The following is a 23793-nucleotide window of genomic DNA, read 5'->3' as shown; positions in this document are numbered from 1 at the left end:
AGGGGGTATACAGGGAGGGAGAGAGGATATACAGGGTGGGGGAGAGAGAGGGTATACAGAGAAAAATACACAGAGAGGATATAATGTAAAAGAAGATGGACAGAGGGAGACTTACTGGGGAAAAAACGTGTGATCTGCTTGCAGCCTCCTTCTCACTGTATAGCAGCTCCGCCCACTATTTCCTGCTTCCTGGTCACATGTTTCCTGTGACATCACAGGGCAAATGCTGCTACCGAGATCAAAGGGAGTTCGTATACTGAACTCTCTTTGATCTCCTGTCACAGAGCCGTGCCGGTCCCGGCCGCATCGGGCACAGCGGATCTGGGGACCGAACACGGCAGTGACAGATGCTGATACAAGTGATCGAGCGTCTATAGAGACGCTCGATCGCTTGACTGTGTTAAGCTCCCGGCCGGCCGTGTAATTACAACGGCCGGCCGGGAAGCAGCTCGTCGGGCTCCACTGTCTGCTCGTCACAGACGAGTGGATTTTTCGAGCCCTGAAAATTGGCATTTGTTTATTAGTTTGTGGATTTGTGGAGATGAGCGTAGCTGTCAAACAGGCTTTTACTGTCTAACATAGTGCAGCTCAAATGCTGTTTTTGCATTTTGCATTCAAATGCAAAAGCAGCATTTGACCTGCTTTGTCTGCAATGTAGATGCATCTCCAATAGGATACGCTGCATCCAGAGAAATGCAATATAAACAGGTCAAATGCAGCCTCAGAACTGCAGTTCACACTGTACCATTGAAGTAAATGGGAATCTAGTGACCTGCATCAACTGTTTCAAGGTAATCATAATCAGACACGCTCTAGATAGCCAAAAACCTTGCCATGCAAGAGGGTGCTGCAGTTACAAAGCAACGGATGGCAGCTTTGCATTGTAGTCCAATAAATCAAAAATGGTGTCCTCAACAAACCAAGATGAGGAGCCTTTTATTAGTCACATAAAGCAACAGCAATGTTTCAGAACCATTGATATTCTCCTTGCTCAGGCAACTGTGATGACTTCCTAATGAGGAAGTCCATGTAGAATCCATTAAGGTTTGGCATCTTGGTCTGGTTTCTCAGGATAATTCGCAGGTCGCTCTCTGGTACACCAAAGTCTCTAAGAGCTCTTGAAACATCATCTTACATATGCAGGAAAAGAGAACCACACAAATGTTGAAATCCATGTAGAGTTTAATAATATTGTCCATAAAGTCTCCACCACCTTTCAGGCATTTACAGGGCTTCCTTCATCAGAGCAATCTAGATCACTCTATAGGCTGTAATTGCTGCTTTGATTTCAATACTTTCAAAGCCCCTGACCCAGAACATGTAGTTATAAAGAATTCTGACTTTTTTGACTTTCAATTTCTGCATGCTTGTTATGGGTTTGTGCAGGTATAATGAAGCCAGGCAACTAGCATTTTTAGAAGAAAGTCCGCAATGGCAGCTTCAAATATACTAAAACCTCTATCTAATAATGAAATGATATGTACTTACCGTTCCCTTCTTTGGTGTGTCAACTTTAATCAAAGCATCCTTAGTGTGGGCCTCAAGAACATCGAGGTCTGGAGTGGTTGGTTGTGATATTGGTGAGTCTTTCACCTTCTTTGCCTTCTTTTTACCTCCCTCCTTATTTTTAGAAGGTTTGGGAGGTTTGGGTGGTTTTGGAGTTTTGGGTAGTTTGGCACTTTTAGGAGGTTTTGCCTCTTTAGGGGGTTTAGGCGGTTTTGGGGGCTTTGACAGTTTTTCACTCTTATTAGTCTTTTTTTTCGTAATTTTTTCTATAGGCGGTGGACTTTCGGGCACCGGCGAGGGAGGTTCTTCTTTCTCGATTTTCTCCACAACATTGTTGCCTTCTGGGATGGTGTTGGCACTAATGTCTGTCTTGGTAACTTTTGATGCATTCTAGGTTTAAAAACAAACAAAAAAAAGATCATGTTAAAATGTAGTTTAATTATGTTAGATAATGGAGCAGGGAAGTCACTCCTCCTCCTACTCCCTCCAAAGGGCTCTGCCAGAGGCTTCAATGAGAGACAGAATATGGGAATCTTGAAACCCTTTGACATGTGTTAAATGTCATGTTTGTAAAACAAATTTTATATATATACAGGGCTTGAAAAATCCACTCGTCTGCGACGAGAGGACAGTGGAGCCTAACGAGCAGCTTCCCAGCCGACCATAATTACACGGCCGGCCGGGAGCTTTACATTCAAGCGATCGAGCGTCTCTCAATACAAAAATTAAAGAATCATAAAAAAAGTAAAGAAGCATAAAAAAATGAAAAAAGAAAAAAACATTTTTAAGTCCCCGCCCCCCACATACACACGCATATATGCGTCGGGTGCGCCTACACGCGAAAACGACGATTACGCCTATTGTGCCGCACATGTTACATATAGCCGCATTTTAATCATTGCCTATGGGCGTTTTTCACGACTTTGCGGGCGCACGCAATTTTAAGGCTTGACATGTTTGGTGTCTATTTACCCGACGTGACCCCGACTTTTATGTTTTACTAAAAATATGGGTAAAAAATAATAACACCCCCGCCCCCCCAACCACCACCAGTGGTGATAATATACCTCCAAAATAAAGCTCTATCTGTCCCCATAAAATTTTAACATAAATTGCAAGGCTATAGTCCGGTAATGCTGACTGGTGGAATTTTTGACTGACTGTTGAGACACCATCAAATTAGATTCTGCGAAAGAAGAAACTCATCCAGAAGTTTCTTGAATTTATTAATGTTATCAGCAGATACCACCGCCTGTGGGAGGGAACTCCAAATTTTCACTACTCTCACAGTGAAATACCCCCTAAGAATTCTAAGATTGAACCCTCTCTCTTCTAACCTCTTGTTATGTCCCCGGGTTCTCAATACAGTTTTCGGATTAAACAGTTTGTGTCTAAAAGTGTGATCCCCATTGATGATTTTGAAGACTGCAATAAGATCCCCTCTCAATTGCCTCTTTTCTAAGGTGAATAAGATTAGATTTTGAATGTGGGCTTCATTTTGAATGCAGGCTTCACATATACTTCTTTATGGTAGAGGTTATTATTAAAGAAGTGAAAGGTTAAAGATTTCAATACCATTCATCCAATGCATCTAAGTGAAGATTTAGATTTATTTTATAAGTGGAGGAATGGGTTAATCTGTCCGTCTTTAACTTTACAGGTGAAACCGCTTTAACAAAGGAAGGTGAAGAGTTGTTGAGTCAATGCAATGAAAAGACTGATGTGAGAATCATCTAATAAAAGAGAGGGTTAAAAGAATTAAATCAAGTCATATGCGGCGGTGATAGTATATAATTGTATGAGTATCATATGTTTGTTTATACTGAATTGTGTGGCTTTACTAAGGGTCATGCGTGACCCAAAACTGCTGCCATTTTGAAAAAGTGACAATATCGTGATTAAATGAATACATGGAGATCTGATGCTGCAATATATCATTCACTCATTTTAAAACTTATAAAGGTTAGAAAAATGCAAAAGTATCAGTCAACTCATCAACTTCCAGAGTGACTGTCAGGAATGGCGTTTTGATGCTTCATAATTCTTCCATTAGGTTTTGGGTCCATTATCTTAGAACCTTTATAAAGGCACAGGCTAAGGATCCTGGAAGTCACTTGGACAAGGACACGCTTCTTTCACCTCAGCTATTCCACTGATTTGCACTTGATCATTTGGACTGAAGCTGCCCTTTTACCAATGAGGACTATGGTCCATTGCTTTACAGAAAGTATGTCTAAAATAAAGTGGAACTTCAGACACACATCTACATAGACAGTTGAAATATGTATGTTTACTGTTTTAACTGACAAAGAATTTGTTATTCTCTACAGAGCTTCTTCTTGTCATTCTATGTAACACCCTTGCTAATCAGTAAGATCACTATAAAACTTTCTGCTTTATTATTACTGTTTCCTGGGTCTGCTTTACTTCTAGCAGGATCAGCGCCCTGATCACTGGATGATTCTGATTGACTGTCCAATAAGAAAGATGGAGGCAAGAAATGTGACACAGGAAGATGACTTGCTTAATTAGGAACGAGTCACCTGTCTGTCTGTAAAGTGTGGAAAATGAGTGTAGATCAAAAGATGGGATTTACAGATTTACAAATCCTTTCCCAGTTAAAACAATATACATGTACACATCTCTGCTGCGTATTTAAATCATTGTGTGGATTGTATTGGTTTTAACACAATGCAAGTTAAAATAATAATTTCTTCAGAAAACGTAGCTCATTTCCATCTGGTATGCCTAGATATGCTCTTAACTAAGAGACCCATTCTTCTTTCCCTAGACTGTGTTGACATTTTCATATGGTATAGAGCAGTGAGATACTAGACCTAGCAGAATATTAATGTACCGTATTTTGCGTTCCATAAGATGCACCGGACCATAGGACGCAGGGAGGTCCGGCGCGCCTTATGGAGCACTCGACAGACCGTAGCTTCTGTCACAGCTTCTGTGACAGAAGCTGTGACAGAAGCTGCAGTTAGTGACCGCTGAGACAGGTGGCGCTGTGATTACAGCGCCACGGTCTCAGTGATCGCACAGAGCAGACGAAGAACGTCCGTTCTACGTCTGATCTATGGTGATCTCGATCGTCGCCGCCGCTGCTCGGTTTTAATACAAGTGATCTAATCAGATCACTTGTATTAAACGAGCAGTGGCTACTACTGTACATTTAGCTCTGCTTAAGCAGGGCTAAATGTACAAAAAACTACTCACCCGGTGGCCGAAACTGCATGTCTCGGGCGTCGGGATTCGCTCCATAAGACGCAGGCACATTTTCCCCCTCCTTTTGGGGAAACAAAAAGTGCGTCTTATGGAAACGAAAAATACGGTACATGTGTCCATACTTAAAGAAGAACTTTATATGAAATCTCAACACCTGCAGTGGGGCTACCCCCACACTGCAAGGGTTAAGTTCTTGTTTTGTATAGGGAGCTAAAATAACAAAGATATACTCACCCGAATATCGGACCCAGCTGGCTGCTAGGCTGGTCTCTGCAGCATTGCTCCCCCTTTGTACTAGCAGTCTAAAGTGCTGTGAATCATCACGTCCAATACAGTGTATTGGATGTGAGTACGCCAAGGGACATTCCATTGCGGCAGTGGAGGGGCTTGGGGTTTAAAAAGGAGTTGCGCTAATATCGTGCAACATAAAAATGTGAAACTGCCACCATTGTATTCTATAGGGTCTTGGCTTTCAGAACATATAAAATGTTTGGGGGTTTTAAGTAATTTTCAGGCCTAAAAATGTGGATTACAACATGTAAACAAAAAAATGAAAAAGAAAAAAAAAAGGCCTCGGTCATAAAGGGGTTAAATGAAATATTTACACAACCTAAACCAACCCCGGCTGCGCTTTTGTTTCTTAGGTTGTCATGGAACTTGTCTAACACACACCCAGACTTAGAATAACCATAAAATTGAAAACTATCTATGATTACAACCATTTTTACCAAAATATAAACGGCTCTAAACTGGGCAAAACAATGGCTCATGTTACAGCATGGAACATAAGGCACTTGTACTGCTTTCACCCCTGCTGCTATGTTTGATCCGCAGTGGAAATACCCAGAACCTCAACGTATGGATAGACACTCTTCCTATCTCCCCACAATGCAGCACTTGGTTCCTAAGTAGCTAATCCCCAGGTCTGAGAATTTTCATGTTGGGTGAGGGAAATGGATACAACCCCTATGTAAGTTTTAAAGTGCCACTTAACTCAGGAGTTAAACATTAAAAATGCATTCAGGTACCTTAACTATCAACAAAAATGTAACGTATTTGTGTATTATTCGGCTGTAGATCCTCAAATCATCTTTGAATTGGTGCTGACACTGTCCTTCCTTCTGGAGGGTGGCTACTTTTGTTCCCCATGGTCCTGTGTGTATTGTAAAGTAGTCACCGCTCCAAGCTTACGCCTATAATGGACTACAATCTCAATACACATTAGTAAACTAAACATAAGATTGTAGTCCATCACAGGAGCGAGCTGTAAGTGGTGTCTACCTTACAACACACACAGGGACCATGGGGAACAAACGTAGCCACCCTCCAGAAGGAAGAACAGTGTCAGCACAAGTTCAAAGATGATTTGAGGATCTACAGCTGAGTGATACACAAATAAGATACATTTTTGTTAAAAGTTAAAGCGGACCATTACCTCCTTTCACTAAAAATCACGCTGATGTAAAATCATCTTACATTCATTAGTTAGATAAACATGTTTTTCATTTACTTTAATTTACTTACAAATAGAGTTCATCTATTTCCTGTTCCAGTTCAGGCACAAATTATGTAATGTGCCCAAGTGTTGCATCTTGGGAAGGTTACATAAGCAGATCATTGCTGGGAAATCTTATCTGTAATCTCATGAGATCTCAGAGAAAGGCATTTTCCTCCCCTGAGATAATGTGCATGGTCACATGTCCTAGCTACATGTGCCAGAGTTCCAGAAAGTAATAGGAGAGCTAGTAACCTGCCCTTAGTAAACATGGCGAGTGCCAGAAGACTGGGGAGGAAAAGAGAAATAAGGTATGCAAAGAATACAAAGCCTGCAATTATCTAGAAGTATGTGTTTGTAGATTGTCATTACTAAACATTTCTAAAGGTGCAGAGCCAAAGGAAATCTCACCGCTCCAATTACTTAGCCACGATCAGGACTCCCAGGTGCTGGTCCAAAAGGTGCGTCTCAACCTTGGAATGTAGTAGTATACGAACAGACCGCACTATCCAGAGAATTCCAATACTGCAGACTTTATTGAAATTCACAGCAAATCCAGTATAACAGTGAATAAAAGTGGATAAAGCAACAAATGCCAGCACTGCACACCCCCGACCAGCTACAACCTCTCACATGTTTCACCCGTAGGCTTATTCATAGATTTGTAGCTGGTTGGGGGTGTGCAGTGCTGGCATTTGTTGCGTTATACACTTTTATTCACTGTTATACTGGATTTGCCAAGAATTTCAATAAAGTCTGCAGTATTAGAATTCTCTGGATCGTGCGGTCTGTTCGTATACTACTACATTTCTAAAGGTGTGTTTGTTGTTATTTTGAAGATATGAGTAAAGTTCCTCTTTAAGGTACTTGAATGCATTTTTAGGATTTAACTCCTGAGTTAAGTGTCACTTAAAATTCCCTCAGCAACTAACAATTTACACTGGAATATCGGGCAGGCCAGCAGTGGATTGGAGTGGTAGAGAAGCATGGGGAATTACATACTGTACCTTTTGCTCCATATATAAAAAGAACCCGTTACATTATCTAGTATGTGCAAAGTACAGGAACAGAAACAAAAAGCCGACCTCAGTTAACCGTATTTCTTTGGCGAGGTCCTTGATGAGCTGTGATGGCTTGAAATGTTCAGGAAGTTCATCTTCATGTTCTAGGAGAGCCTGGCAATACATTTAACGTTTAAAAAAAAAAAAAAACACAGCTTAAGATCACAGGCAAACAAAATCATTCAAGCTAGAGATATGAAGGGGATCTTCTACAACTACATTGTGCTAAAAAATCACTAGCAATTGATCGCTAAGCGTGTGGATGAAATAGCTTCCTATGATGTACACTAGACAAGAAACAAGCATAGTGCAGTAAACTACAGCACCCAGCCATCAATACTATTTCATGGTTCTGAAAAATTAATGCAGGTACATTGTGTTTGAGCAAAGTCTTTCCTGCAATTGTAATAATATTCAAACGTACATATGGGATAACACAGTGCTTGAAAATAACATTAACTTCAATCCTTACATGTTTTTTAGTCCATGATCTAAAGGCTCCATTCAGTATTTTGGCCCCTACGACAAGATGTGGTACTGGCTGCTTCCCCGCCTTATGTAATGCTAAAGTAAAAAATACTCATTGTTAATGCAAAAATGTCAGTCATGCAGGGAAGTCCATTTTATAAAGATACAATACAAATTAGAAAACTAAACATGAGATTGTAGTCCATCACGGGAGCGAGCTGTAAGTGGTGTCTACTTTACAACACACACAGGGACCATGGGGAACAAAAGTAGCCACCATCTCTGAATTCAGAGAGGATTTGAGGCTCTACAGCTGAGTGATACACAAATGAGATACATTTTTGTTAATAGTTCAAGTGGACCATTAAGGCCTCATTAAAACAACTAACAGCCAGCCCATACAGATCCGCGCTGCGTGCACAGCCCTATTGGGCCGCTCCCGGGAAGGACAGGTGCTGCGTGTGATTTGTGCTCGGACACAGACAGGATCCATCCTGTCTGCGTACGAGTATGGACACCCTCACGGACGCGCAGTTAGGGTGAGCGTACGGCGGCATACTCCCATAGAGAAGAACAGGCTGCTGCGTGCAATCACACGCAGCACCTGTCCTTCCCGGGAGCGACCCGATACGGCCGTGCAGGCAGCACGGATCTGTACGGGCCGGCTGTTAGTCGTGTGAATGAGGACTAACTATTAAAGTTTATTTTAAAATAAAGAGTATTTTTATTCTGATTTGTAACCACAATTCAATCCCAACTTTAGATATCAGCCTTAATGACAGACAGTAATTGAAAGAAAAGACCATAAATATTCTACAAGGAATGGGTACATCCCCTGTTATTTTTCTTTTTTGCTGTTTGTGTCCCACTGGGGGACCTTTCCTTCATGTCCTGCTAAAGAAACATGACAGGAAGTGAGAAGAAATCCATAAAGCTGACCAAACACTAATAGATTCCTTTATTTCAGACTGCAGGTTGGACAAAAGAAATTGGATAGATTCTTCCATCCACACTCAACAGTGTGAATGGAGGAAAGCATAACTGAGTTGGACCTTATAACTTAATGCATGTGTACCTGGGCTCTCACAAGCAGGCTTAGGGCACACTTAGTCACACGAAGGATCATGTCTCTGCTGACTACTTGCCAGCATTATGTTTGCTAACAAACTGCGTATTTGTTTTAACGGACTCGCTCCCTTGCTAGCCAGACCAATGAGATGCTGGCTAGCAAGGGAGATTAGGGAGCATTTGGGGCCAGCAAGTGAGCAATCCCATAGAGGTAAGTGGCAGGCTCTCATGAGTGATTTTGCTGCTGCCGATGTGTTGCCAGCTCGTGTGACAGCAGCTTTACTCAGTGACACATAGAGCAAATTGCACTACCCCACAGTAACCAATGGGAATTCATTGTTTAATGTTTCTATTTCAGACTGCATGTTATGAGTTGTTGCACTTGAGATATGCTTTGCATAAGCCAGGGACGTTAACAGGGCTGGATTTGTCACAAGGCCAACCAAGGCCCAGCCTCTGGGCAGCAGGGAGTACAAGGGCAGCAGGGGTGTGGGATTCCTATCTCCCGACACCTGCGACATTCAGTTCCGGGCGCCGGGCGGGTAGTTGTTTACTACATTTAGACTTGCTTTGGACAAGCAGAGTTAAATGTACAGCTGGGAAGCTGCCGCTTGTTTTGTACAAGTGATCTCGGCCTGCAGGTCTGCTATTCTCCATGGGGGGGGAAGGGGTTTGGCGGGGAGGGGGGCGCATTGAGTAAATCCGGCCATGGACGTGCAGTAAGGTCGGAGCTAGGTGATGCATCCCCCCTGCCCCACACCTCTTAAAAGTAAAACTGAAAGAAATCCCAAAGTCTGGGTCATCACCAGAACAGAAGCAACTTGGGACAGTAGTTCTGGTGACCCTGGTAACTACCACTTTGGAAGGATTTCCTCTCACTTCTTGTTGTGGCTATCAGACCACATGGGACACACATAGCAAAAAAAAAAAAGCTTTACCCCCTTACTCTATCCAAAACTAAAAGAAAATCATCACTTTACAAAGAACAGAGCTCAGGCTGAAGCGTATAGAAGGTGTATTCTTTACAGATAAACCAGCCTGCACTTCCAAACTATTAAAGTTTGAGTTGTATATATATTATTCACTTTTTGCTAAAATGATCCCAAAATCAGAACCCTCTGTGCAGACAAAGCCCCATGTGTACAAGGAATTAAGTACATGGCATACAAAAGGTAATCAATATATTTATGCCACCTGATGTCCTGAAAAATAAATCAAATGCATTTCGCAAACAAGGATTTCCTTTCAGAAAACATGTGTCTAGCAGTTGTTTTGTGACTGAAGTATACACTGTATGGATAACTTGATGGATTTTTTTTTTCTGTCAGTTTTTGTTAATGTGAAATTTTAAAAGCTTTTACTTATAGCTGTTCCATTCTTCCTTTTTTGTTGCTTTATTTTTTATATTGTAAAAAAAACAGAGGCCTCATGCTGCTGCTTTGAAAAATAATGTTTATGGCAACTCTTGTCTTTATTTAAAAAAAAAAAAAGAAGCTTTTTGCTTATGACCTACTTGCACAATTGCTTTGTTATTAAAAAAAAACCCACACATTGTTTCTTAGATACCACTTTACATACAGGCCATAAAAAAGAAAAAAACAAACAAATACAATTTTATACTAGCTGAGCATGGGCTATTGGCACACATAGGGGCTGATTGATAACATGTTTTCACAGCGTACATCTATGCCAATTATGTGCACAGCTCATTACTGCCACTAGATGGAGCCGAGGAGCATAAGAATTTGATCCTCGGCTCCATCTAGTGGCAGTAAAGGGCTGTGAACATTATTCGCATAGCTGTGCAAACATGTTATGAATCAGCCCCATAGATTTAGCATATTTTTTCATTCATATTATAATCAATTTAGAATGTCACAATACTATATGGAGTACAGAACAGAGTTCATGTGTTGCAATCTTCGGCCGATGAAGTTGGTCTAAAGAAAACCGGTGCTTTGCCCATGCAGAGTAAAGCAACAGATTTGCTTTAAAAAACAAGTGTACCTTTGTACAGTTTTCCAATAATACATTCCCCCCACCCCCGCTGAAAGCTTCCCCCTAGGTAAAATACCTCCAGCCCTGGTCCAGTGATTTTCACTGCACAGCCCCACTTTGCATGGCACAGTCTTTACTTCAAAAATGGTGGGTTTGTACTGCGCATGTGCTCCACGGTCCGATTCATTCCTAATGCAAAACTCCACCATTTATGGCCCCAAGCAGTCATTCAGAGCATGTCTAATGCCTTGTTCCCCAGCCGCTTATATTCCCCTTTCCTTTGCTTTCCCACCGCCAAATTCAGCAACAAGGATCTAAGAAAGACAGCCCTTTAGAAGCTCAAGTCAGAGCTTAGACAGAGCTGGGAACTCTCTCCCTGCCCTCTAATGACAATGCTGGGCCATTCCTGCTAATGTTACTACAGTGCAGTTAACAAAATGTTTTAAAAAAATAAAAATTCGGGGTATATTCAGCATTTTTAGAATGAAGTCATCTTTCCCACTTCATATACCTCATTACATGCTTTTTCTGAAGTGTCTAGTTTTATATTATGTGTGCACAGGGTACTCTATCCAGTGTTTTTCTATTAACATTTCTGTGCAATGTAACTGCTTAGAAGGCATTTAATGACTATGTTGTTTATTGACATTGAAACACCCTTTTCATGTAGAAAAAACACTTGGATGAGTTGCTCAGTTGACAAAACATACAGGGTTATTGAAATTCTGAACATTATATACACACACACACACACACACACACACACACACACACACACACACCAGATAATTTGCTTTCTCTTAAAATCTTTTCTGTTTCCTGCAAGTCTCAAAACCTGAATGCATGCATTATGCAGATTTCATCTGCAGCTTCAACTTGGAACCCTGCTGACAGGCTAGATAACCTCACAAAGACAAGTATGGAAGCATCCGAGTGGAGCAGGATGTGATATCACTTCCAATTTTGACAGACGCCACGGGTGAGCTTAACCTTCTTGCTGCTGCTGGATTGCCAACACCAATCAAATCACTTCAATTAAAACATAAACTCCAGAATGTTTTTTTATTATTTTAGTTTTGAAATGTTAGAATTTATTTACGTTTTTGTTTATGGGTGCCTGTGACTTTACTGGTAACGGCTTCTCCTTGCTTGTTGTCGCTATGATTTCAAGGCAAGAAATAAGGAGAACAGGGGCCACTGAGACAGGAAGACAAAGGCAACCGCACAGAGGTTTTAATTTTTCCCTACTGTGCTAAAGACAGTATCACTGGCACAGGAAGTTAAATCCCTGTGGCGACACAGACAGCAATCAAAACTACACAGGTTCTAACCCTTCCCTAACCTATCCAAAACAAAGCAAAAAGAAAAACTGTCTGGAGTTTGGTGTCACTTTGAATCCCCATTAAAAAAAAAAAAATCACTGACCAAACAGCATACACGGAACACTGGAATGATACTGGCACAAAAAAAAGCTAAGGCTAGGGGTTTCAGGTGCTGGAATAAAGCTCAGGGGACCCTAAAGGCACCCGTAGGTGTAAAATTTTAAGTACCTTTGAACTTCTCAAGAAGGTGTCTTCCCACATACCAACAAGCTGTCTCATAATTTGGGAACTGGGTGAGACTGACGATCTTCAATCTTTTTTCAACTTCATATGCTCTGTAGATTCAATGATTAAGACACGGATAATGAATACAATTCAGTGGCAAGATGGCAATACTCAACATGTTACTGATATCCCCTATTGTAATTATATGATATAAACAAATCTGTTTTAAAGTGCGGCAGCACCCAATCCAAATCTCTTTTTTGTTTTTGTGGCACAGGTTGAGAATATCAGACATACAGTACCATACCATACTATAGTAAACTGAGTGATACCAACGTAATGTTACTAATACACTGTAACAAACAAATCAAATAAATGTTAGCAACATACATATATGAACATAATACATTGCAACAGTGTTCATAGAGTTCATGGCAGCACTCCAATGTTTCCTTAGACTCAAGAAGGCTAAATCAGTACATACAGAAGTTAAAAGCATTCTAAATGCCATCGCTGACATCTCCTTTGGAAAATGCAGGTTGTCTGGCATTCATGTTGATGCAGATAAGTCAGAAAGATAAAGAATTCTAACTTGTGCAATTTTATGCATACCTATTCCAGGTCTATTACTTAGAAATATAAAAGCTACATAGAGTCAAGCAGCTAGAAATTTTAGAGTCAGACTAACATTGGCAGCTCATACATTCAGTAGTGGCAGGTGTTCTTCATTGTGAACCTGCTCTTTGACTATGCAGGGTACAGTAACACATTTGCTTTAATATCTCTCACCCCAGCATCGTATACTTGTCTGCCTTTTAATCCACCTTCATTCACAGGGGTGAGGAATGGAAGCGCTGTATAAGGTCCAAGTTGGTGTAGTCAGAGCTTACACATAAATGAGGAATTTCTCTCTGCTCCATCTGACAGTACTGGGCCAACCACCAAGCACCAGTGCTGTCATATGAGAGGAAGAGGACTGATCTACATGCTCCTCAATATCTGAAAGTACCATGATGTTTCCTGGCACCTGAATGGAGCTGCTGGGGAAGGGGGGCATTAAAGCAAACATTTTGCTTTGCCGTGCATGGACATTCTAAAGGACGTTTACATTGAGCATTAGAATAGCTGTTTATTGTCTCCACCAGAAGTGCATATGATATGGAGCATTTGGGATATAGGGACAGAGCATTGTCACTATATAACAGGAAGTAAATAAACAAGGACCCTCATTGCAGAATTATTAGAGATTGTTGGCATCAAAAATAAAAAATAAAAACCTATGAAAATGCCCATTTTACTCACCTAAATCTGCGGTTTTGTGACGTTCCCGTCTTTAGTTTTCTAACTTCTCCTGCGCACAAAAGGTGGGGTCCCTTTTATCACCTGCGTATGTGGACACTTTGTGTTGGCTGTCCAGCACCAAAGACCTCTCAGGATCAATAACAAGGGTCTGCAGGTGATGACGCCAGCGCAAGGGGACCATCGGGGACTGGCCAGCGCAGACATATCTGCAGCCCTGGATTACCGGTCCCCTGTACCCGGAGACAGTGCAGATGAGTAACCCAGATTGTTGGCTTAGGCAAGTATAAAATGCTCAAAAAGGTAGTTGATAGAAAAAAAACATACTAAATGAGTTAGAGGAAGGTAGGGGAAAGGATGTTTTTCCTGGAGACAGGCTTGACAGATTATATAAGATTTTGGTGATTGGTTCCCATCTACTTAAAAAAAGTAAGTAAAAAAAATACTTAAAGTAAGAATAATGGTCATACATTTCTCCTTTTTATGAACCATATTTTATCACATAATGATACCAGTGTGTATGTAGGAACCCTATTTATTCATAGAATAAGTAAGGAACAATATTTGAACTGCATTATGATAGTAGTGTGTGGCTTCCACAAATTGTTGCAAAAGTATGCAACTCAGACCCCTGTTTTTATTATAATATTAGAAGCAAGTTTAAATTCACCTCTTTTTAACAGCTAGAAGGGGCGAGTGCTGAGAATTCCGTTTTGTGCACTTTCAGTGAACTGCCTCTCCGACATGCACCTCCCTAGCCAGTTATGCATTAATGAGCTGCTCCCAATGATCTCCTATTGCTCTGCAGGAACCATATGAAGGGCAACTTGAAAGGTAATAAGTCACGTTTTAATACCTTTATAGTAAATCAAGTCATAGATGATCCATTAACCAGTTTACTTGTAGTCAGTGAGAACAATAGTTCCTAACACACCAGAACATTTGGTATAGGTTGCACGTGTGACGGATAATCCATAAAGAGAGCCTCTTACGTTACAAAACAATTTTTAGACAGTTCTCTTAGATCCAGAACCTAAGCTCAAAAACTGACTTCGTATACAGAACAAAAGGAAGACCATTACCTCATCTGCATTTCCACGCTGAGGCTGTGCAGGAAGTGCCCAGAAAATGCTAAGCAGTCCATAGGAGTGAGTGTCGCGTAGATCCAACCTGGGAAGAGATGAAAGTGCTGATAAGTGCCTTGGAAACGAACACTCAAGCATTTGTATTGGCTGAATGACCTATTACTGTGGACTGTTGCGGTATACTGTATGCAATTTCAGCTGCAGCCTTCCCAGCAAAGGTTTAAAAGATGATCAAATGTTATACCTATAACCAACACCTTCAGTTTTTCTCTCTTATAAAATAGCTTTTGCGTCAGTAAAACAAAAGAGTATTACCACAATATTTTTATTTCCCTAAAAAAAATATAAAATTGTTTAGGGAAGCAAATTAGTCATAGAAGCATGACTTTGGTACAGAGCCCGATCATACAGAAGGCAACCTAGGCAGGAGGCTAAGGGTGGCCATACACTAGTAGATTTTCGAAAGATATTTTGTTCGATTTCCTGTTAGTTGAAGGGGTCAAAACCATTATCGATCTCGACCATAGTGCCGATAAAAATGGAAAGGGCTGGGATGCAAACATTTTCTGGAACAAATTAAATTCTAACAGAGTATGTGATTTTCGTTCTGCAAACTCCATTCATTCCAAAATCGAATGTTAAAATAAAACAAAAATTTGTTTGACATTCGTCAAGTCTCTGATGGCATTATTGGGTGGTGAAGAAAGATCTTTCACTCGAAATCTGCAGGTGTCAAGGGGTTCCATCCCACAACATCTTGATAGTCTATCTGTTTTTGCCAGGGTAAAAGGGGCATCATTAACAAGGCAAACTAAGGTCTGGCAGGTCACTTCATAAGAGAGGATGTAATTGTAGGTTGGTGACTGTTGAGGCGGTACAAGCCAGTACAGACAATGCAAATGAGGCCACTCCCCTGCAACTATTGCAATCCTTATCAATCCTATAAGGGGGGGGTCATGGCTGGACACAGAGTGTCAGACAAAATAAAAGCGCTGCGCAAACTGTTTGTGCTACATAAATCCTGTATAATAATAATAATATCACTGCCTGAATACATAAAACTTTCACACAGGTGGCAACGTATGTCATGCATGTAGTGTATAAGATGCGGTTACATTACTGTCACTTGTCAGTCAGATAAACAACATCTCCAGGTGAAGCAAACCTCATTAATATAACAGCTATGCACACAGTTTCTCTGCCCTGTTTCAATGAACAGCTATACAGATTTCATCTTGACCGAAAACTCCCTCTAGAACAGTGCTGCCAGAAAGAAGAGATAAGAAATGTCTTACCTGATGGAATGAACAGGGTCTGTCCTTGTTTGACCGTACACTTGTAACATTTGTCCACCTGATCTGCAAAGAACATCTCGCAGTGATTGGCAGCGGATTGCCAGCGTTCATACAGGGAGATGTTGGCTGAAGTCGGTCTGATCAGATAAAATATCTTTTCACCCTGAAAAAAAAAGTTTAAGAGTCTTTATATCAATAAAAAAAAAATCACAGCCTTTTTTTATCTTTTGAACTTTACTATCGAGTAAATATACCTAAAAAAAAAATCTACACTTTTTATATTTTTAATATAAACTTTCTAGTAGATACTCTACAAGCATGTAAAAGGACAATAGTGACCAGAATATCCTTTTTGTATCATTATAGTCAAATAATATCATTAAATATATATCATAAATATAAAACAAAAAAATGATATAGCATTTACTGTTGTATAGCAGATCTAAAGTAAGACTGTGGACAATAAAAAACACAATAAAAAGGTAGAACTGAGGAAGACTAGGCTGATATTAGAATATATCACAATTAGATCTACATGATAATTACGAGTACAAATTCCTATTCAAACATACAAGTACAGTAAAGTGACTTTGTACAGGCAGTCCCCGGGTTACAGACGTCCGACTTACGGACAATCCATACTTAAGAACGGGGTCCACAGTTCTCATACACCTCTCTTACTACGTATAAATGTATGAGCTGCTTACTACTGCATTTCTTACATTTCTGAAATTATATAGCATGTAGCCACTGCAATACAAAGACCATTTACATTGTTCACGTTTGTGCTTTCTTGTGCTTGTAACTATTTATAGTGGATTCTGCTTTGCTGGAAAATATCTATAATGAGATACCGTCTCTTTTATTTTCTACCTGAAATGTTGTGACTTACTTTCAATACGTGATACCAAGCCGAGGCTCCTCCAGAATCTATGTGGAAGTCGGTGTAACTGTCCTTCACACATATCAAACAATACTTAGTCACTTTTGGTTGTGCTAGAAGGGCATCATCAGGCCAATGGTTTGCCACCCAAGAGAGCTTTTTAACTATCTCCGGAGCTTCCACAAAGCTGGACATTCTGCGGATAAAACAAACAGCATATTTCTGAGCATTCCAGAAACAGACTATACAGGAACATTTTAAAGGCATTCAAGGCAGATAACTTCTTAAACTACGTTGCCTTGCCCGGGGCAAAATAACAGGGTGTTAGCAAAAGGCCCCCTGAACCAGAAACTCGCCTTGCCAGTGCTTCCCTGTTGCTCTGTCCTCTGTTGCAGCCAACACTATAATCTCCAGAGTAGGCTAGTGCTGGATGCTAGCGGGAGCAGTGACATCACTCCTTCTGACACATGATAGTACTTGGGCCTAGCGATTGGCTGCTAGACCCAAGCACAGGAGAGGATATAATTTACTCCACCATACCCGGAAGCACAGGGTATTGTCATCAGCGAAGAGGGAGGAAGGCATTACGGCAGAGCGCTGGCAAAGTGGGTATTAGTGGGTATGGTGGAGCCTTTGCAAAGACACTGTTTTTTGTCCTGAAAGGACAATGTGACAGTGTCTCTTAAAGGTAACCTGAGTACTGAGATAAAAATGGAAGATGCCATTGCTGACTTCTTTCTGTCTCTGGATTCAATATTATAAGTTGCTGGCCTAGAACAATCAACACAGGGTGAAGCCAGAACTACTAAACTGCATACATACAGTACAAACAACCAGGTAATTAACATCTTCAGAAGGAGAGGACAGCAACTGGAGCCATAATACTTGGGATGTCTGATGCTTAAAGGGGTAAGTGGAAATGCAGCATAAAGCCTTTGAGAATTGCAGAAACTTGATGTTTGTGTCCTTACTATGAAGGGTTTCCAGCACTTCTTGTGTGGTCACTGGGATAGACAGTGAACGGAAATCTCTCCAACACACACAGAAATAACAAGAGAAAAGGAAAATGTCTCGTTTGAGACATTTTCTTATCTTGATTTTTCAAAAATGAAGACTGTATCACCACTGGTGTGGCCACTTTTACTGCTGTCTACTATAATTCTAAGTATATAATCTATCCATAAGGTGGATTCATGCTTTCATTTCCATGAAGAAACCTGTGACTGGTGTAACTCAGGGAAGGCAACAGTGATTGGCTGAAATAAAAAACCTGATCCAACATCCATTGACATTGGGTGAAAGCAGCTAACCAACAGGAAAGGAAGGGTGATTTACAAGATAAAAGAAAAAAAGTAAATGGGGACAATAAACAGGTTCTGTAAAAAAGGGTGAGAAATATAAAACCAAAAGGAAAAAATAAAAATGAGAGCAGAGTAAAAGAGGGACAGAAAGAAACCAAAGGCAAATAAAGAGAGTGAATATGAGATAAGAAAAAAGGGGGGGAAATTAAGTGAAAATCAAAAGCAGAGAAACAGGATGTAGATGATTGAGTAAAAAAAACTGTAATGCAAGCTGCAAGACACATCGGGTAGGGAGTTTAACAAGTCTGAATAACATAGGTCACGGTTGAGTTGAGGTTAACAAGTCTGGGACTGGTGTTCTAAAACAGACTTTTGCAGGACTACAAGCAAATTATCAGCAAATTCAACACTCCGTACTGTATCCTTTGATAAGTAACTCATATAACTCATACTTATTTCTAGGCTCACCTTGTGTCCGAGAATTCTAAGTTGATGACATTGAGTACTCTTTTTCTGTTAGTACTGTAATAATAGTCAACAAACTCTTTCAGCTTCATCTTGCAGTCTTTCTGCTTTGTGACATCGGTGACATCAACTACTCTCTCGGGACCTGAAAAGCAGAATGTAGAAAATGTTAAGGGCGTTATGCTTTTCTTTCTGTATATTATCTCCTTCTGGTGGCCGTTTACGTAAAGAACTGAGTATTTTAAATGCCTTTTATTAGTGGAAAGTATCAGAATTACCCATGTATAAAACAATGAGTTCTGTGGACAAGTTAGTATTTAAGTATAACGCTAGCCAGAACTTTATTTTCTAGTTTTAGGTAGAGTAGGGTTAGGATCTCTCAGGTATTTACTGCTGTCTGAAAGGTATCGATGGGGAAGGGGGGAATTTGATAGATCCAAAGTTTATTTGAACTTGTAATGCAGAGTAGGGTGTATTGAGTAAAATTACTCTGGTTAGGCAGCTCTCAGATAGAGACCAAGGGGTTTTACAAGGAGATAATGACGCCAAAATTTAGAGTCCAAATTAGAATCATTTACTCATTAAAAAAAAATCAAATTAAAAGAAAGACAACCCAATACATATCAGGGGATCTAAGGCTGCCCCTTCATCAGGACTCAATCTACTGATTGATATACAAATGGGTTAAGATAATTCTGGGATAGAAATTAGGTATTGTAATGCAGACCCTGGCAGTTAGTTTTCTTTGGATCTTTTATGAGGAAATAAATATATCTTGGGCATTTGGTGTGATGTTCTTACTATTCCAAAACCTGTATATTTTTAAAGTTGTCTGTATTGGGAGGGGATTTCCTAACCAGACCTAGTGAAAGTGGTCATTGTAATAGGAAGTGACAGCAAATATCTCCAATAGGGACATTTACAGAAAAAAAAACACTTTTTAGTGGAGTGTAGAAAAATTAGAACCTCTAATCAGGTTTTTTTTTAAGTCTGGGTCCTTCTTATGACGATCAACTGTAACTGCTTTGGGGATCATTGGCATTTGGACAGGAGCTAATGGGAAATCTTTTAAGCAGGAACCCACACAGTAATAAAGACCTGACAGAGATTATAACCTTGCCTCTCTGTGCAAAAAAAAGCAAGGGATTATGTTTGTGATGCTGTTTCAGTTTTACCTCTATCATACTTATTAAAGCTGATCTCATCCCTGGGCTCCCCCTTTTCCCCACCCCAACCCCCTCTAATTGATTACTGGAATTACAAAATCTCCTTGTGTTTACAGGAGCCTAGATAGCAAGCAATTGAGCTGCAAGTTTGAAAATGACTTGCTAACCTATTGCAGACTTGCCAAGCTTCACAATTTTGTTGCACAATTACAGCAAGTCTGCGTTGCAAGTCTCCAGACCAGCGAGCTTGCTAATACCTGCAGGACTCTTGCTGTAGACTTGCCAAGCAAATTTGCTACAAATTCAAAAAGTGTCACCTAGAACTTGTGCTGCAAGTGTTCTGCAAGTCTACAACTTGCCAGGAATATGTGCAGCAAGTTAACAAAATTACAATTTCACCCGGCCACAAGTTTGTAGTAAGTTATCCTTGCTATCTGGGAGGGTGCCCAAGTCACAGCTTGCATTATATGGAATCTTCATTTTGGCAGTTCAGTGACAAAATCCTTTTAAGATACAGAAGAGGGGTCTGCAGCTGTGACATCAGCGTGAGGGGACCGTCAGGGACCCGTCAGTGAAGACACATCTGTAGTGGTGGATTATCAGTCCCCAGTACCTGGACAACTCCTTGGTCATGATCCACCGCCCGGCTTTCTGATTATCCGGGCCCATGGATGGCGGTATCAGGAAAAAATATTGGTACTCATACTCGATACCATTGGAATATACTAAATATTGTTTTGGGTTTTTTTCCTTGACATACACTTGAATGCACAACAGCATAAAAGGGATAATCTGTGTGCTTCTGTCCACTGTGCATAAAAAAAATAATCAACTCACTTAAAAGTGATGATACATAATGTCCTCAATTATACAACATGAATGGAGTATATCACATTATAAAAGATAACGTAACCAGGTAGGTAACCTGGGCACTCCAGCGGTTATGGAACTACCCATGAGGCACTGCAAGACTGACAGCTGCACTCATGATTCCCAGAACCAGAGGCATAATGGGACTTGCAGTTCCAGGATAGCCAGAGTGCCAAAGTTGCCTACCCCTGATGTATGCATAATAACAGAGAGTGGGAACATACCAACATAATTCTCCACGTCACTGACATAGAAGGTGGGAGCGGGTACAGAAAGGCCAAGACCATCTTTCTTTGGCACCTGAATAGGTTCTGTAAAACCAGTGTCTTCAAAATACTCCACTGTTAACTGATTGCCGTTCAGTTTAGCCACCACATCCTCAGCACTGGAAGAAAAAGACCAACATTTATGATTAATCATACCTCAATCACCGGAAGTGGTTAAGTTCATCTGTTGCTTAATCTTTTTTCATGAAGTGTTCAAACCATGCAGCAGACCTTGCTGGCAAATGACAGTGACATGATCTACTGACACTATAGATAACTAATGAACATTTATTCATTCAATACCAGTAGACTGTCAAGGTGGAGAGATGTAAAAGTTGATGCAAAGAGCATACAAACAATTGTTTTTACGTTTCACACATTTGCTAGAACAATGACAGTTGGAATCTAATTGGCTCCTATAGCCAACACCTTCCTTTATTTTAATAGCTTTTTTAGAATTTTCTGACAATGATCAAATATAGAAGACTTGGACCTCTTTATATTTGGCTTTTTAGACTTCTGAACCCAAGCACATTAGGTCCCATAGGTGGGTGAATGGTAATTCAACTTAAAAGAATATGCTAAAAACTAATATATCTGTGTTTCAGGGGGACTGATTTATAAAAAAATAAAAAAAACAACTGCATACTATTATGACAGAGTAAATGTTTTAAACAGGGATGCACCGATATATCGGCCGCCGAAACATATCGGCCGAAAATGGCACTTTTGGCATAATGCCGAAAGAGCCATGTTTCGGCCGATACATCGGGTCATCCCTGGTTTAGTTTCTCCCCGCTGGGCGCTGTTCCAGCGGGGAGAAAAGAAAGTGACAGCCGCCGAGCGCTTTAAATATATAAAACATTATCATCTAGTTAGGATAATGTTTCCTTTTTGGTCTGTTAAGACTGAAAGTGTTTTTTGTATATCTATTCGATAATTTAAAATAATAATAATAATATCTGTTGATGTCAGAAATTCAGAGCTGGTCTGTGTCCTGTGCACTCTTCCTTTACACACACAGGGATGTCTATTCAGCCATCCGGGTTTTATCTTGGGACTACAGAATGATTAATCTCTATGCTGTGTATAATAAGATAGGGGATGAGTCTGAGTAGTTCCGGGAAGGCATGACACAAAAAGTCGATGTTGTCTGTCTACAACAAGACTTATGCATTGAGTGCATTTCTGGCAGATCAACAGGTATTGGTCTGTACTTGCAGGGTCTTTAAAAAGATAAAACATTGGTAAGTGTGCATTGTGACATAAGGAAAGGGGAAATCATCAAGGGGCGATATATTTCCCCTCCATTTCTCTCAAATGTGCAAGACTAGCTTGAATCCAGACCGGGTTTTCGGGTAGACTTTGGGTCTGGGTAATCCAGTTCAGATATGTTGTCTCTCACCTTGATTGATTAATGAATAATTATCCAGGTGATATAAAAGGAGAATGCTGGTGCATGATGGGGCTCTGGCCTTCTGAGAGAGCTGCAATTTGGAAATTATTGTGAGTAAAAGGTTGCTGGAAATACTTTAGTTTTGTGAGATGGCTGAGAGAAACTCACCACCTGTTAGAGAGGACATCTGTCTGTTTAGTTAGAGCCTGAAAGGAAATAATTTTGCCCCTCAGCACCAATAGCAAGTAAAAAGGTAAGTAACTGGCATTATTTGTGCCAGTCGGATATAGACATTGGTTGGTGTAAGGTCAACATCAATATTTAAGCTTCATAGCGAGGTAGGAAGTATAAGATAGAGCCCACAAGCTAAACTGGAGCCTTTCCTTGGCAGTGCCCCTAGTGGCAGAAAGGCATATTTCTTTTTGAGTTTGAATAGTACAGTGTTACTTGAATTGTATTGCAGGATTTGCTTGTCTTCAGCTGAGAGAATGTGCAATAATTTAAGACTTTACATAAAGTCTCAGAAATTTTATTCTATAGGGTCTTGGCATTCAGAAAATATATAATGTTGGGGGGTTTTACGTCATTTTCAGGCCTAAAATGTGGAATATAACATGGGTGCAAAAATTGAAAAAAGGGCATCAGTCATGAAGGGGTTAAGGTCTTCATGTTATATAGTTTGAATACCACGTCAAATATATTATTTATCATTGTAAAATAACATATTCCACGCTCTTTTTTTATTATTTACATTTTTCTGGGGAAAAAACAAAAATGGCTTTGGAAAAACTTTTTTTTCCTTCTCTTTTCCCATCTCTACTGGAGAGTCAAACTGCATTATGGAAAATGGCTAAATTTGGTTCAGACTACAAAGAAGCAATGTTATTGTACAAAGTTTTTTTTTCCTGCCTTTAATGATATAAAACTCCTTTTTTTTTTTACACCCTCCCCCCCCCCCCCCCCCAAACAACCCGATATAGATAAGTGGCTTTTAACTATGGAGATCAACTAATTAAGCATCTTGTCTGCAGTATACCTTTCAAAATCTTCAGATTACATAAAACAATTAATTATACCTCTCATGCCAAGATTTTAGAGTTTTTCTCCAATATAATAATTCTGTAACTAAGTCTTAATCCTTTGTTAGCTTAGAAGATGTCCTGAATATGCACATGAGGACCGCTCCCAAACAACCTTTATAATTTGTTGTCAAGCCCTTCACTAACCTTCTTCTCTGAAGAGTTCTTTTATGAAGCGTTGTTTATAAAGGCAAGGGTATGGGTCCACTTGCTCTACAGCTAAATGACAGGTTCCCTTTACCTCCCCCCCCACACCAGCAGTACTTACCTTTCCATTGCTTCCCCCACTGACCCATTTAGCTATCAAGAGCAGG

The 23793-nt window shown here is 40.3% G+C and overlaps 1 protein-coding gene across 1 annotated transcript in view; it reads right to left on the bottom strand.

Annotated features, from left to right (window-relative positions):
- The window catches only part of PHF2 (PHD finger protein 2), a gene marked incomplete at its 3' end in the record, with an annotated part of 203084 nt that overhangs the window by 2306 nt on the left and 176985 nt on the right, over positions 1-23793 (bottom strand). The window contains exons 4-12 of the mRNA XM_018567017.1: positions 20963-21123; positions 18706-18847; positions 16946-17132; positions 16054-16216; positions 14756-14843; positions 12378-12484; positions 7766-7857; positions 7318-7407; positions 1489-1896 (exon numbers count right to left, since the gene is read on the bottom strand). Of these exons, the coding sequence (XP_018422519.1) occupies positions 1489-1896; positions 7318-7407; positions 7766-7857; positions 12378-12484; positions 14756-14843; positions 16054-16216; positions 16946-17132; positions 18706-18847; positions 20963-21123 (1438 nt within the window). The remainder of the gene's footprint in view (positions 1-1488; positions 1897-7317; positions 7408-7765; positions 7858-12377; positions 12485-14755; positions 14844-16053; positions 16217-16945; positions 17133-18705; positions 18848-20962; positions 21124-23793) is intronic.

The sequence above is a fragment of the Nanorana parkeri genome, unplaced genomic scaffold (assembly GCF_000935625.1).
Source record: "Nanorana parkeri isolate BGI_ZX_2015 unplaced genomic scaffold, ASM93562v1 scaffold997, whole genome shotgun sequence".
Taxonomy (NCBI): Eukaryota; Metazoa; Chordata; class Amphibia; order Anura; family Dicroglossidae; genus Nanorana; species Nanorana parkeri.
The sequence above is the reverse complement of the archived record's forward strand: the minus strand, read 5'-3'. Positions and strand labels throughout refer to the sequence as shown.